Raw genomic sequence first — 14,267 nt, 5'->3', positions numbered from 1 at the left:
TTATGACCAACCTGTTGTCTATACTATGGAAACTGAGTCTACCAGTTGACTTAGTATTTCAGGCTTGCAGTGATATTCAGCTTCTGCCTTGATTTATAGGGCTTTGATAACAGCCATATCTTAGCAGTAAGCGAAGAATCATGTGGGGAGTGACAGGAGAGGCGTGAGCATTTTATCTTATGTTATTGCCAAGTCTGATACCTGCAGCCAGGGCCTGATCTGAGGGCTGAGTGGAGGCCAGGTCTGTTTATACATGAGAGGGAGGCAGCTCTGTCTGTGTGGTGTAGAGTTTTGTGAATATTTGGATTAGAAGGGGGGACTTTTAAGAAAAGATTTCCAGAGGAGGCGGTCAAACTCTCACGCAAGGCAGGACCTAGAAGCATGGACACATGGCCACCTTAAGGAGAGGACATCAGCAATCGTGAAAGTGGAGGTAACGGGAGACCTCTGTGGCTCAAGTTAAAGTACTTTATTTTGGGAGGAAGGTCAGGGAAATTTGGAGGTTAGTCAGCTGTTAGGGGGTAGTTAATTAACCATTGGATCAGTGCATGTCATAGAAAATGAACAGTAAATAGGTCAGGCCTCTTGTTCAAAAGTGCCTTGAATGATTTCCAGATGCCTTCTCCACTTTTAAGTGAGTATTGCTGTGGGAGTCAGCTCAGTTTTAAAGATAACTAACAATTGAGGAAATCCTGCGAACTGCTTGAATAGAGGTGGCAAACTGCAGCTAGGCAGAGAGCAAGCATCTCTGAGATCCAACTTGATGTCTGTCTAAAAAAAATTAGCTTGTTTCCTGTTGCCTGCTGCATAACTTTCCTCAATAACAAGGGATGAGAGATTCAGCTTTATGAGTTGACCTCTAACCCTTCCAATACAGGTGCTATTATTAAGGCCCAGGGAACAATAAATATATGCTAAACAAATCAGCATCTATGGTAAAGTTCAGGTGGAAATTCCATTTTACTCATAGAATAGAAAGCAGAAAATGTATATAAAATATTTATTTTGTGAAGTGACTTTCTACTATGCTGCAGAATTTTCCTTAAAATTTCACATGTAATCCAGAGTAAGAGTAATTCCCCCTCCTAAAAAGTGCTTTGTGAACTACTACGTTGGCAAGGTTCTCTATCCCAATACAGTTATATAAAAATACACTTTTAAAGTGACAGCTTTTAGCATTGATTGCAAAATGTGAATTCCCTGAAGATGTTTCATTGTTAGTCTTTGCTTTCTGTCATCTGTCTGCAAGTGACTAGGACCTGTTCTAAAGTAGTCTCATGTAATTTTAAAACAAACCTGCAGCCTATCAGATGTGTTAATCTAGTCCTCGAGCTTCAACCGGAGACCGGGGTCGAGGTCTTGCCCCGCTCCATGCATGATGTGGCTCCACGCGGCTCCTGGAAGCAGTGGTATGTCCCCACTCTGGCTCCTACCTGTAGGGGCAGCCAGGGGGCTCCACACGCTGCTCCTGTCCCAAGTGCTGCCCCCACAGCTCCTATTGGCCAGGAACCACTGCCAAGGGAAGCTGTGGGTGTGGTGCCTGCGGACAGGGCAGCACGCAGAGCCGCCTGGCTGCGCCTCCCTGTTGGAGCCAGAGCGGTGGACATGCCGCTGCTTCCTGAAGCTGCTTGAGGTAAGCGCTGCTCGGAGCCTGCTCCCTGACCACCTCCTGCACTCCAGCCCTGATTCCCCCTCCCACCCTCCAAGCTCCTCATCCCCAGCCAGAACCCGCACCCCAACTTCATGAGCATTCATGGGCCACCGTCCAAAACGTTTGCCTACCCCTGCTCTAGCAGCATGGGAAGCCCCTGCCTCCTGAAGTTCTATCTGCTTCCACAGCAGCAGCTGGGGGGCTTCTCTGTTGTGGCACCGTGAGGAAAAGTTCCAAACTACTTCAAATTTCTAACAAATCAGCTCAACAACATGTCCAATTCCAGTTATGTCCCAGCAACGGGTGCACCTGCAGGCTTTGGCAGCCAAGAAGCTGTTTCTCTGCTTCTCCTCCTCTTATCGTGTGTCTTGATAGGAAGCTCAGCTTTAGGGGCAGGCTGCTGTTTTCCCCTCATCCCCTTTTCCAGAAAAGTGGCAGACGGGATTGGAAAAGCTGCCTTGAGGGAATGACAGCTTCCTGTATCTCATCTCTGTGAGGAGAGGGAGCAACATCAGAAGGGCAGCTTGCAGTGTCGTTTATTATCCCTTTTCAGACCCTCAGGGCATAGTTTGATGGCAAAGATGAGTTCATCTCCCCACCCTGTTTCATCAGTTATGATGCAGAACTCTACAAGGACAGCGGTGGAGTGAGGCTCATTAAGTGCTGTTGTATAACGAAGTTAGGGGTTGGCAGGCCAGCAACTACCATTTAAAAGGAAGCAGTGGGGTGCAGGACTCTTCATTTGTCCTGAGGCATCCTCTCTTCCTCTTAACCTTCTGGTTGCCATACTAGTCCAAAGCCACTGACTGCCTCCAAGCAGAATTAACAAAACGGTGGCTAACTTTCAGATTCAGAATTCTGGCTTAACCTGCACCTGTGGGGAAAACTGGCTACCTCAAAATGGACAAGTCACTACAGTTGGCACTTACTTCCTTTGCAATCAGCCCTGTATTCAGGGATGGGCAAGCTGGTATTAACATAGTAGCTGAAAAGTCTTGCAAGACAGTCACTGTATTGTTAGTTAAGCCACGAACCTGCATTGGAGTGGCAATATACATGTCAGTTATAAGTTTCTGACTACTCAAGTCCCTTCAGTGATGCCTGTTTCAATGCCTTAGAACCCCATGCACCATATCAGTTATGCTGATCTGTTTTCTTACAATAATTTTTAAATTCCAGTGGACATGTTGTGGTAGCTCCAATTCCTTGGATAAATAGGGCAATAAATAGACTTTGAGGGTTTAGGCTCTAAAGTGTGTGTTTTAAAATGAAGAAAGGGAGGACCTGCAGGTTGGGGGGAGGAGGGGAAGCAGGAGAACACTGTTGGAAGAGAACTGGGAGGCTGACTTTCTGATGGAGATCGCCAGAACACAGTAAAGGACAAACACTTTTTTTCTTTAAGACAAATGGATGGGAAAAACCTTTAATGAGACTACCCTATACTATTCCAGTTTACAGGTATAATTTAGAATCACAACCACAAATAATATACTATTGAAAAAATTGAGGCAAAATTGTGTATAGCGGTGCATGCTGCACCTTTTTAGATTAGACCATTAATTCAACAGCTCATTTCATAGGCACATTGAGTCATTTAAACTCCAGCATGGCAAGGCCGGAGTATGGATGGAGCATTAACTCTCAGGCCTATAATCCACAGTTACTATGCTAGAACTCAAGCGAGAAGAAAATCTCATCACAGAACTAAACACAAGCCTTGGTAAGGAAGATGAGAGCATGACTTTTAAAAGTGTGGTCACAATGACCAGCAAGAGGTGAAAGCAGCATGCGCCAATCCCACCACTCTCAACGTGCCACATGCAAGCAAGAAACTGTAGATGGGAATCATGGAGCAGCAGCAGTCTTCTAATCGAGCGCCTTTACTCGATATGATTTGTACCGCAGCTGCAAAGAAATATATTGCAGCTGGTTTTGTGTGTGCCATGCACAAGTGCTGGTGTTTCCTGTAGCATAGCTTTAGGAAAGAAGTGTGACTGGTTGGGCTGAGGCCCACAGAGCACCAGGCTGGCTCTCCCGCCCTCCCTCCCAACTAGCAACCGATGTTCTTTTTTTTAAAGGGTAGTCTGAAGTTACGTTTTATCAAAAGCTCACTGGGCTTTTTTAAAGTACTCATGAGTGCTCAGCTGGCTGGAACGTCAGGAAAATTTAATTTCACAGTGGAGGAAATAACCTATTTTTGGCAAAATGAATAAACTTCACCAACCTCCTCCTTTCTTCTTGTTCATGATCTCAGCCTGCAGTGGAAACTAAAGTAGGGCCCTATGTTTAAAAAAAATAATATACATCTCCCCTGAACACTTGGAAGGCTGCCTCTTACCACCCCACTCTCCAACTGAGACCTACCTTCTTCAGTGGATAGAACTTCCTCTAGTGATCCGTAATGTCCTCGGTGCTGCTACTCTGCCTGGGAAGGGACCAGTGCCCACATCCTCAAAGGTGTTTAGGCTCGTTGACTTCCATTGAAATCAGTGGCATATCTCTGAGGATCTGGGCCACAGTTCCTTGAGGCTTAAGAAGCAGTAGAGGCTGCTGGGAATTCTAAACATGCTGCAGCTGTAATGGTCAGTGTCTTAGTGTGAAGGATGCTCAGTGACACTCCACTAGCCCACATAGGACCCAGGGGCCTGCAACAGGGACACACACAAAAACTTGGGCCTATGACAACTTTCTTCCTTTTTCTTAATTTTCCACCTAGGGTTGGGTATGGAGTAAACTCTCTGCTTCTATCTAGGTATCATGCAGCCCCCAAAACTGTACTTTGAGCCACTGCTGGGGTGGGCCAGGATGCAGCAGAAGAGACCGTTTGCTCCATGTGTGCAAATATGGAAAAATTCCAAACATGGAAAAATTTGCTTTTAGCTACTGCAGATGCTGTGGGCAAACGGTCCTGAAGAATCAAATAAGTGCTGTTGTGACTGTGAAGACATGCAGGCAGCCGCTGGGCCTAGCATTCACCCACATTCTTTCCCTATGTGGGTTGAGTGAGGCACAAGTTGGTGAAGTGACTTGCTGCTCGGTCGCCTAATGAGTTAGTGTAGCTATTGGAACTGATTTTCCTGGCTCCCAATCCTTGACTTTAAGCACTAGTGCATGCAGCCTCCTTCATTTCCTCTGCTAAAGTATAGTGCCAACTGAAATGCATAGAAAGGAAAAGTGTCATGCCATGCTGGGAAAACTCCTGCTGTGCCACCATCTTCAGGTCAACCCTAAAATTCCCCGAGTTCTCCTAAACACTTCAAACTTGTATATTCCAAGGTTCTCTAAATACTATTCGGTAACAGACAAAACTTAATAGCAGTCTACAACATTTTTTGGTCTGGTCCTGTTTATAGGATCTTAAGTGCTGTACAGACATTTACCATTATTTTAAAATCCATTGTAACAAAAGTTAGAGGATAATACGAGCACATTTCATCCAAATGTCTCAGAGTGCTTTACAAAAGGTGAGTAAGCATTATCTTCATTTGACATGAGGTTAGGCTGTCTGCTCAAGATCAGTCAACTGCAGGGTTTGGAGTAGGATCCAGGTGTCCTGATTCCTAGTCCTTGCTGTTACCACCACACATGTTGGCTTTCAGAGTTTGAGACTCAGATTTAAAGGTCTGTTAAAACGTGTTAGCTAACAAGTGATTGTTCAACATCTTATAAAAATCTACCGAAGGTGAGGAGTGCAGACTGCTAAGATTGGAGCCTGGACAAACTCCCATGTAGATAAGTAAAATGAAGTGGGCCCTGTTACGACCACTAAGGCTGATGAAAAGTGGTAGGCTTTTTCAGAGACTATTCATAGTCATGGGCTTGGGTAAAACCTTCCAAAGTACTTAAGTCCCATTTTCAAAAGTGACTTAAGAGCCTGAGTCTCATTGAAAATCAGCAGGATTTTGGCCCACCCATTTAAAGTCCAATTGACTTTCAATGAGATTTAGGCTCCCAAGTCACTTAAGTACTTTTGAAAATGGTACCCCCCAATCTATCAGCGAGCCACTGAACAATGGATCACCTCCTTGGAGGCTTTCAGAATGGGGTTTTTGCTCTATCGAGGTACTATCTTAACATAGACTCCGTTTTTTGGTGCTAATGACGATACAGATGTCAACTGCAAAGGAATCTGAAAAAGAGAAAATAAATTACATATTTTATACGCTTACTCTCTTTCACACAGTGTATGGCGCGGTGCATACGTGTAAAAGCTTCACAAGTACAAACTGATGTTTTCAGTTTCCTTTATGAGATTAACTCATACAGACGTCATGGAAGTTGTAAAGTGTCCATTTTATAGCCAGTTGTTGGCAGTATAATGGTAAAAATAATTAATTTTTTTTTTTAGGTTAGGCAGTGGATGCTCAGGTATCTTACAAATCTAAATAAAATAAACTGCCATAAGCTCTGGAGCTGCTAAATATACAGTAGGTACAAAAACAGAAGTACCAACGTACTCTGATAAACACACTGGTGTAAATTGACATAGACTATTTACGCCAGCAGAGGATCTGGGCTGTAGGCTCTATGGCTTATAGAAGTTTGTTTTATTTACTAAATGACAAATCCAGTTATATTTTGATTAAAGTAATGTGATTCAGCACTGCTGCCACTTTTATTATACGCATATGCCTGTTAGTTTTTTTGCATGACTGTACTATGACACATCACCGGCCACCTATAGAACAGTCTGTCAGTTCCCAAGAGAGTTGACAGGTGTCGTCCATAAGTTTCCACATATACAAACCTGGGTCTCGGGACTGGTTTCAAATTTGAACTTCTGCAAGATCCGCAGCAGGGTCATCTTTATCTCCAGCAAAGCCATCCTCATGCCAATGCAGCTGCGAGGTCCTGCTCCAAATGGGAGGTATGTGAAGGGATGCTGCTGTAGTTTGGCCTCTGCTGTGAACCTGCAAGGTGGGCAAATTGGAAACCAGCTCAAGAAACGGTTTTCATACTGATGTGATTTTTCTGCTCACATCTTGAGAAAGCTGGATTTAAATTGGTCTCAGTAAACCATTCTCAAGGGGACCGTTAGCAAATTCTGCTCTAAACTAAAACGTCCTTTGTCAATGAGTAGTTCTCCCGGCAGGACAAACAGACTTTCTTTGTCATTTTAAAAAGGATGTCTTTAATGAACTGCCCTCACTAAACACTCATTATCTGAGGAAACTACGGAACACTAATTCGGGCGTTATAGCAACCCAGACCCTATGCATAAACTAACGGCGAAATTACTGCCTGCATATGCCAAGAGCAAACTAATGAACTCTGATCTAGAATGAGCAAGAATGCTGCCCCTGCATTGCAAAAGCAATGTAAATTGGTAGAGCCTGCCTGGGATTCTCTTCAGGATGGACGATGAGAAAAACAGGAATATGAAAGCAGGGATCTGATTGGCTGGGGAAGAAGGCTCTTATTGCACAGATGTATCCCACTGTTTTATGTGTGCTCCATCCATAGAGGAAGTAGGGGATTTAGGTTTTTAGCTCAAACTGAAGGCATGCATGCTCTTAATTCTGGAGGTGCCCAGCTCAATTACTAGTGAGGACTAAGGTGGCAGTCATCCAGAAGAGGCCAGGGTAGCTAATTCTTTCAAAATACCTAATAAAAACATTAGAAATACACATTAGAAAAAAGGCACAATTTTTTAACAGCAAGGCAGAGTAACCTTTGGAACAAACTACCAAGGGATGTGGTGGAAACTCTATCCCTTGCAGCCTTACCTTCCAGAAAAGCAGCCAGTCTGGATTTGGAGTTTTAGCCAGACCAGGGATTGGGCTCAGTGCACCCAGCAATCCATCTGAAATCTAGGGCCTTCTGCCCTTCAAAGCTATGAACACTCTAGAAAAGCAACAACATGTCAAGAGGTGCCATTGTACTAGATATCTGCTCTTACTGGGCTAGGCCCTCCCTTACCGTAGGGAGCCAAGGGCTGATGCGCCAGTACAGAACTGCCCTAATGCCAGCTGAGCCATCCACATACCTTTAAGGGCACTTGTGCTGGGAGGGGGGCAATGAGCCTCCCCTCCACGTGCACCTCGCGAGTGCAAGGACCAGCCAGAGTTGCAGCTCCTGCCCTGGGGTCTGGAAAGGCCCCAGAGAGAGGCAATGAACACAGCAGGACTTAAATACGATGAGAGCTTTTGAAGGCTATTTCAAGACTGAGATTACCTCGCCTGGAAAGGAAAAAATCATCATGTGCGGGTTGTATTAATGGTAGCACCTAAAGGCCTCAAAGAGAGAGTGGGACCCCAGAGAGTGTCTTAAGAACTGTACAAACATATAGTGAGAGACACCTCCTGCCTCAGGACTTGGTCGAGGTATTCAGCATTATGGCATGCGTAGTGAAAAAATGTGTCTCCCCATTTTGGTATGTCCCAAAATACAAGAACAATGGGACTAAAGGTCAGTAAACTTACAGATAACCAATTCTTCTTCATGCAACATAATCAATCTGAGGATGGTTCACCAACAGAAGGCCAGAGAGAAAAATACCGGGGATGATTTTTTTTTTTTTTTTAAAAGAGAAAGATGCCTAATCTTATGACCGCTAACAATACTGGCAAACTATGCAAGCTAAGGTGAGTCTATGGGTAATTGTACCTCCTGCTTCAGGAAGAGGTGAAGAAAGACATTTGCCTCGGCTTCACCACGCACAGCACTGCACATCTGGTCAAGTGCATTATAGTTCCCATCCCCCAAACACTTTCCTTTAAAGCACTGCTTACTGAACACTTCCAGAAGCTGGAGTAGATGATGAGGTCCAGTGGTCAACAGAAGACCCAGACATGACATCTGTCACTAGAAAGATCATTGCCAGACCTCTCATCTGAACCTGAGAATACAATACAAATGCTCCTTTCTCCTAAAAAGAGGTTTAATGGGCAGCAGGTTTAAAACAAAAGAAAGTATTTCTTCACACAATCCACAGTCAACCTGTGGAACTCTTTGCCAGAGGATGCTGTGAAGGCCAAAACTATAACAGGGTTCAAAAAAGAACTAAATAAATTCATGGAAGATAGGTCCATCAATGGCTATTAGTCAGCAAAGGCATGGGATGGTGTCCCTAGCCTCTTTTTGCCAGAAGCTGGGAATGGGTGACAAGGGATGGATCACTTGATGATCACCTGTTCTGTTCATTCCATCTGGAACACCTGGCATTGGCCAGTGTCGGAAGACAGGATACTGGGCTGGATGGACCTTTGGTGTGACCCAGTATGGCCATTCTTATGTTCTGACCCTGGTGCTGCCCCTCTTTATGGGCTAAGACAGAGAAAACAGACAACTAGTATACAGGATGGACTGTTCCAAGAGGATTCCTCTTTACAAACCCACTTACATGTGTAGTTACATTAGTCCTTCAGAGCTATTCTTAGAAAGTCTGCATCACACCCAGTGTGTTTGAGAGGCTAGCATTTTGTACTAGAACTTTCACAAGATGGCAACTTGAGATGCAGGTCTTATCAGCAGTGTCCACTAAGCAAACCTGTGCTTCTACATAGTATTGGATCTGCAATAATTCCAAGAACACTTTTTGTCTGCTAACCTCTGCAGCTGCAGGATAGTCTCTTCTCCATGCAGTTGTTATACAAACAGAACTCCGTTAAGACCCAGTTTGAAAGTGAGAAAAGCTTTACATGAAAGTCTGTCCTGCAAGCAGAATGAAGAACTTGGACCCTATCCTGCTCCCACTGAAGACAAAACTCCCACTGGCTTCAGGTACAGGAGTAAGCCCCTAGCAGCACACCCAGACTGTTCCAGGATCTCAGACAGAAAGGCTGCTCTGAAACAGCCATGCACTGGAGGAGAATTCTGGGTAATTACATGCAAATGAATACAATGGGTAGCCTATTTTTATTCCGAATTTCTATATCCAGGAGTGGCCAAAGTAGCAGCATTTGACCAGGGACAGGTTATACCCATGCCAGGTGAGCAACCACAGACATGGCATTGGTTCCTATTTAAGACTCATCTACCAGTAGCCAACTACTTTGGTGGAGGTGATGCTGGATACGGTGTCTACCTGCTCCACGTTAACAGCTGATTGCTGGGGCTGTGTTGGGTTCAGGAATTATGCAGCAAAGGGGGTTGCCTGGTGTATTCATTTGAATATCCATATACTGAATGCATTTCTAGTGCATGGGATTGGCATCCTGGGAACAAACTGCTTACACACAGAGCACTCTTTTTTTATTAGCCACACAGGAAACAGCAGTTAAGGCAGGACTTTGTTCTAAATGGTCTAAATAAGGACAATGGTACAAGAGATGTTGAGCAGTATCCCACATACCTCTCAGGGACGAATTTCTCAGGTTCTGGCCAGAGCTCAGGGTTATAATGTAGAGGTCCAACTGCAATTTCTATTATGGCGCCAGCTGGAATACGCTGTCCCATCACTACGCAGTCCTTTGATGTCTCCCGAGTGAACCTGCAATAGTTAAATGTCACCGACCCCAGATGAGTAAGTAGAAAAGTACAAAGGCAGGGTGTTGAAAGCAGCCATTGAATAAGTCATCTGTGTTGGTTTTACAATGATTGGGGAAGCAAGATGGTGATCACTGGTAGATAAGCAGAACAGCAGTTGCTTGCCGCACAAAGGGCATCTTCACCATAAAAATAGAGAGCATGGACTTTTCAGGGAACCGCAAATGAAATATGGATCCTTGCAGCACGAGACTAGGAGTTAGAATTCATCCCAAATTGGTAACTGTTGCTGCTAGATGAGGCTCTGGTAGCGCTATTATTAAGGTTGCCTGACATGTCCCATTATTAGACCGTTTTCCTTTGCTTATAACTTTGTCAAACCTTCCATTTGGACTCTGATTTCCCATGCCAGGCGTCTGCCTCAAGCTGAAATGTTTGAAAATTTCAGCCAAAATAGTTCCGTTGTTTCTGAGAACGAGGCTAAGGGGAAAATGTATCGTTTTGCCCGTATTAAAAAATTCTGGAGACATTTTCTTTGGGAAGTGCTAGCATCTCCATGCTCTTGAGCAGGGACTGACATTTGGGAGAGGTTGTCCTTTGTATCAGGGATGTACTGTTGCTGTCTTTGTGAAAATTTGGCCAAGTTATAAGCCTCTGAAAAATTGCAGTTTGCATATGCTCAGTAGAGACTTGCTAGAGTTTAAGAGCTAAAGATCTCCAAAGATTGTCTGCACTGGGCATGCTACAGCCCAGGCCTGAGCAGGACTTTTTCTGCAATTGTAGCTCTGCGCTGCTGCAGGCTAGCTCCAGACACTGTAATTGAGAACAGGGAGCACGTCTCTCTGGTGCTTTCAATGCCCCCCTGTTGTACTCAGGCAATGAGGGGGAGGAAGCATCCTGATTTGAAAGCAGAGGGGATAAAAACTAGACCAGGGGAAGGGATGCAAAGGTGAGGGGAGCAAATTGAGACAAGGAGCCTGGAGGGGTGGGGATGACTGGTACTGGAGGTTGGTGGACAGGAAAGAGGGCGATGGAAACTTGAACTAGGGGTAGAGAGATAGGGACTGGGAACTGGCTGGGAAAGCAGACTGGTACTGGCAGCAAAATGGGGAAGACAGATCAAATGAAGATTTAGGGACAGAGCTTGGGACTGGCTGTGCAAGGAGCCTGGGAATCAGTGGGTTGAAGGGGACAGATCTGATGAGGAGCCAAGATGTGGGGGAAAGAGACTGGGATAAGGAGCTGGTGATGGGACAATGGGACTGGACAAGGATCCTGAGAACACAGACTGAGAACCAGTGGGGATGGCAAATGTGGTTGAAGGGAGAGGGTAGGAATTGGAGGCCAAGGGGGGGCGGTCAGAGACCGAGCAGATGAGGAGGTAGTGAACTGGTACTGGCTGGGCAAGAAGACTGGGGACTAGGAGATGGGAAGCATGGGGGGAAGTGGGAATGACTGGGCAAGGAGACTGGAAGGGTGGGGTGGTGGGCGAGTGGGATCGGGACTCTCCAGGGGAAAACTATGATTGGTCGGGCAAGGAGAGTGGGATTTGGATAAGAAACCTGAACTGGCTAGGTAAGGAGAATGGAATTGGGATGAGGAGTCAGGAATGGGGAAGAGAGAGGACTGGGGAGGGAACAGGGCAGAAGGGATCAAGTTTTGGGGGAAATGGGCAGAATAGTCTGTCCCCACGAGAACACACTGCCCTCCAGAGCTTGGGATGGAGCCGAAGATTCCCATTCTGAGCCTCACCATTTCTCTGTTGTCAGCAAAAATCTATGAAACCAACCGGCAAAGTGTCTCACTCTGATCCACAGACAGAATGGCAACCTACTACTGCTATCAACCATTTACTCAGCTCAGGAGGCAGAGGTCTGAGCAGCGGATAGGGTTGCCAACCCTCCCGGTTTTGCCAGGAGTCTCCTGGAATCAGGCCCTATCTCCCAGAGGCTACTGAAGCCAAACCAGGAGATTTTAGGTGCTAAAAGTCCAGTGGCGCAGCAGGGCTAAGGCAGGTTCCCTGCCTACCCTAGCCCCACGCTGCTCCCAGTGGGGGCAGGGGCCTCTGTGCACCCCGAGCACCGACTTCACAGCTCCCAGGGGCCCCAGGGACTTGTTAGCCACTTCTGGGAGCAGTGCAGGGCCAGGGCAGGCAGCCACCCTTAGCCCTGCTGCACCGCTGACCACGAGCCATCCCAGGTAAGCGCCTCCCAGCTGGAGCCTGCACCCCGCACCCTCTCCTGCACCCCAACCCCCTGCCCCAGGCTTAGGCCAGAGCCCCCTCCCACACTCCGAACCCCTTGGGCCCCATCCCAGAGCCTGCACCCCCTCCCGCACCCCAACCCCCTGCCCTAGCCCGGTGAAAGTGAGGGGGTGGGGGAAGGTGAGCAACAGAGGGAGGGGGGATAGAATGAGTGGGGTGGGGCCTCAGAGAAGGGGTGGGGCAGGGGGGTAAGGGTGTTTGGGTTTGTGTGATTAGACAGTTGGCAACCCTAGCAGGGGATCCAAAGGTTCCAGCAATGCTGATGGCCCATGTGGGTATCAGTATGATGCTACATTATGGAATGTCTAGGTTTTCTTTTTCAGTTTGCTTTTTTATAAACATAGGAAATTACTCACAGAAAAAATTAATGGTGCAAAATCAGAAGTCAGGAAATCCAGCATTAAGGTGCCTGTGCAACCTTAATTCTGCCTCCTTATGCATATGAATTATGATATAGCCTATAGGGGCTGGGACTAGGGGTGTGGAGGGTGCTGCTGCACCCCCTGACTTCAAGTGGTTTCCATCATATTCAGGGTTTACAGTTTGGTTCAATGGCTCTTAGCACCCCCACTATACAAATTGTTCCAACGCCCATGATACAGCCTTACATTAATGACGCCATAGTACTTTTGTCACAGGTCCCTCGCCCTCATTCACTGCACAGGATGGACCTTCTCTGGAAATGAATTGGGGTTGTGTGAAGGAGGCTGTTCTCTGTAGGATGCCTCCTTCATTTGTTGCAGTAGCTAGAAGATGTGTAGTGAATGAGACAAAGGATTGCAGGAAGAGAAAGGATGATCTTATGGGTAAGGCAGTTGAATGATGCTCTGGAGAACTGGCTTCTCTCCCTGCCTCTGCCACAGAGTTCCTTCCTGATTCCGGACAAGTCCCGTATACCAAACTTTTCAGAGTTGGTCACTAATTGCTGTGTTCCTTATTTTCTGGGTCCCCAACCTGATACCCTGGGGTCTGATGTCCAGAAGTGCTGAGCGCTCAGCTGTGATGGCAGTCAATAGGAGCTGGGCTTGGACACAAAGTGCTGTGTAATTCTAAGCATGCTGAAAAATCACGTGCTAGGCCCTTTCACTCAGGCATCCCAAATTAATGGACACTTTTGAGCTTAATCTATTTATGTTTCAGCTCCCCATCTGGAAAATGGAGACAGTACCACTCCCTCACCTCACAGGGGTGTGCGAACATAAATTAATTAATGTCTGTGACTCTCTCAGCTCTGTAGTGATGAGCTCACAGAAAAACCCACGAGGGAATTAATAATTCTGTTTTCAGAGCACAGTTTGAATAGTGTGCAGTAAATGAGACCTGGGGCCACACACTGAACAATGCAGATGAAAGAAAAGATTGAATAGCTGCTCACTAAGTGAGCACTGTCCATCCTGTGCACCAAATGAGGCGGGGTCCTGTGGAAAAAATAGCCATGTGGTCATGTCAGTAGAGACTATCATAATGCATACACGTAAGGGGGCCAGATTAAAGGTTAGCTTTATTCTGTCATTTCCTAACTTCTGAGAGCTTGACTTTGCAACCCTTCATAATGTTCTTTTAAGGGAGGTTTTTATGAGTAATTTCATGTTTCTATTACCATAGCAACTAGAGGCCCCAGCTCCTATTGTGCATTGTTATCTCCTGATGGCTGTTTGGTATCCTACATGTTAAATTAGTTTGATGGTCTCCTCTCATTAGCCACTGAAAATCACAGAAACTGCTACCAGAACTGGCTCCCTTCTTAGAGAGAAAGGATGGTCTTTTAGTTAAAGCGCTAGCCTAGCACTAGAGATCTGGGTTTAATTCCCGGTTTTGTTACAAACTTCTTGCATGACCTTGCACAAGACACTTAGGTGCTTTAGAAATTTTTACCCTAAGTGACTTAGATGCCTAAATCCAATTGAATTTCAAGCAATAAAAGAT

General features: G+C 45.9%; 1 protein-coding gene across 4 annotated transcripts in view; it reads right to left on the bottom strand.

Annotated features, from left to right (window-relative positions):
- Window positions 1-3,028: 3,028 nt before the first annotated feature.
- TBXAS1 (thromboxane A synthase 1) overlaps window positions 3,029-14,267 on the bottom strand; it is a 316,426-nt gene continuing 305,187 nt past the window's right edge. For 3 of the 4 annotated variants that reach the window (XM_073323035.2, XM_073323042.2, XM_073323026.2), the window contains 3 exons: window positions 9,945-10,082; window positions 6,399-6,561; window positions 3,029-5,780 (listed from right to left, as the gene is read on the bottom strand). In XM_073323035.2, coding sequence (XP_073179136.1) covers window positions 5,706-5,780; window positions 6,399-6,561; window positions 9,945-10,082 — 376 coding nt within the window. In that variant the 3' untranslated portion in view covers window positions 3,029-5,705. The remainder of the gene's footprint in view (window positions 5,781-6,398; window positions 6,562-9,944; window positions 10,083-14,267) is intronic. The other variant, XM_073323058.2, reaches the window with a different exon arrangement.

This window comes from Lepidochelys kempii, chromosome 1 (genome assembly GCF_965140285.1).
Source record: "Lepidochelys kempii isolate rLepKem1 chromosome 1, rLepKem1.hap1, whole genome shotgun sequence".
Taxonomy (NCBI): Eukaryota; Metazoa; Chordata; order Testudines; family Cheloniidae; genus Lepidochelys; species Lepidochelys kempii.
This window is presented reverse-complemented; position numbering and strand designations above follow the sequence as displayed.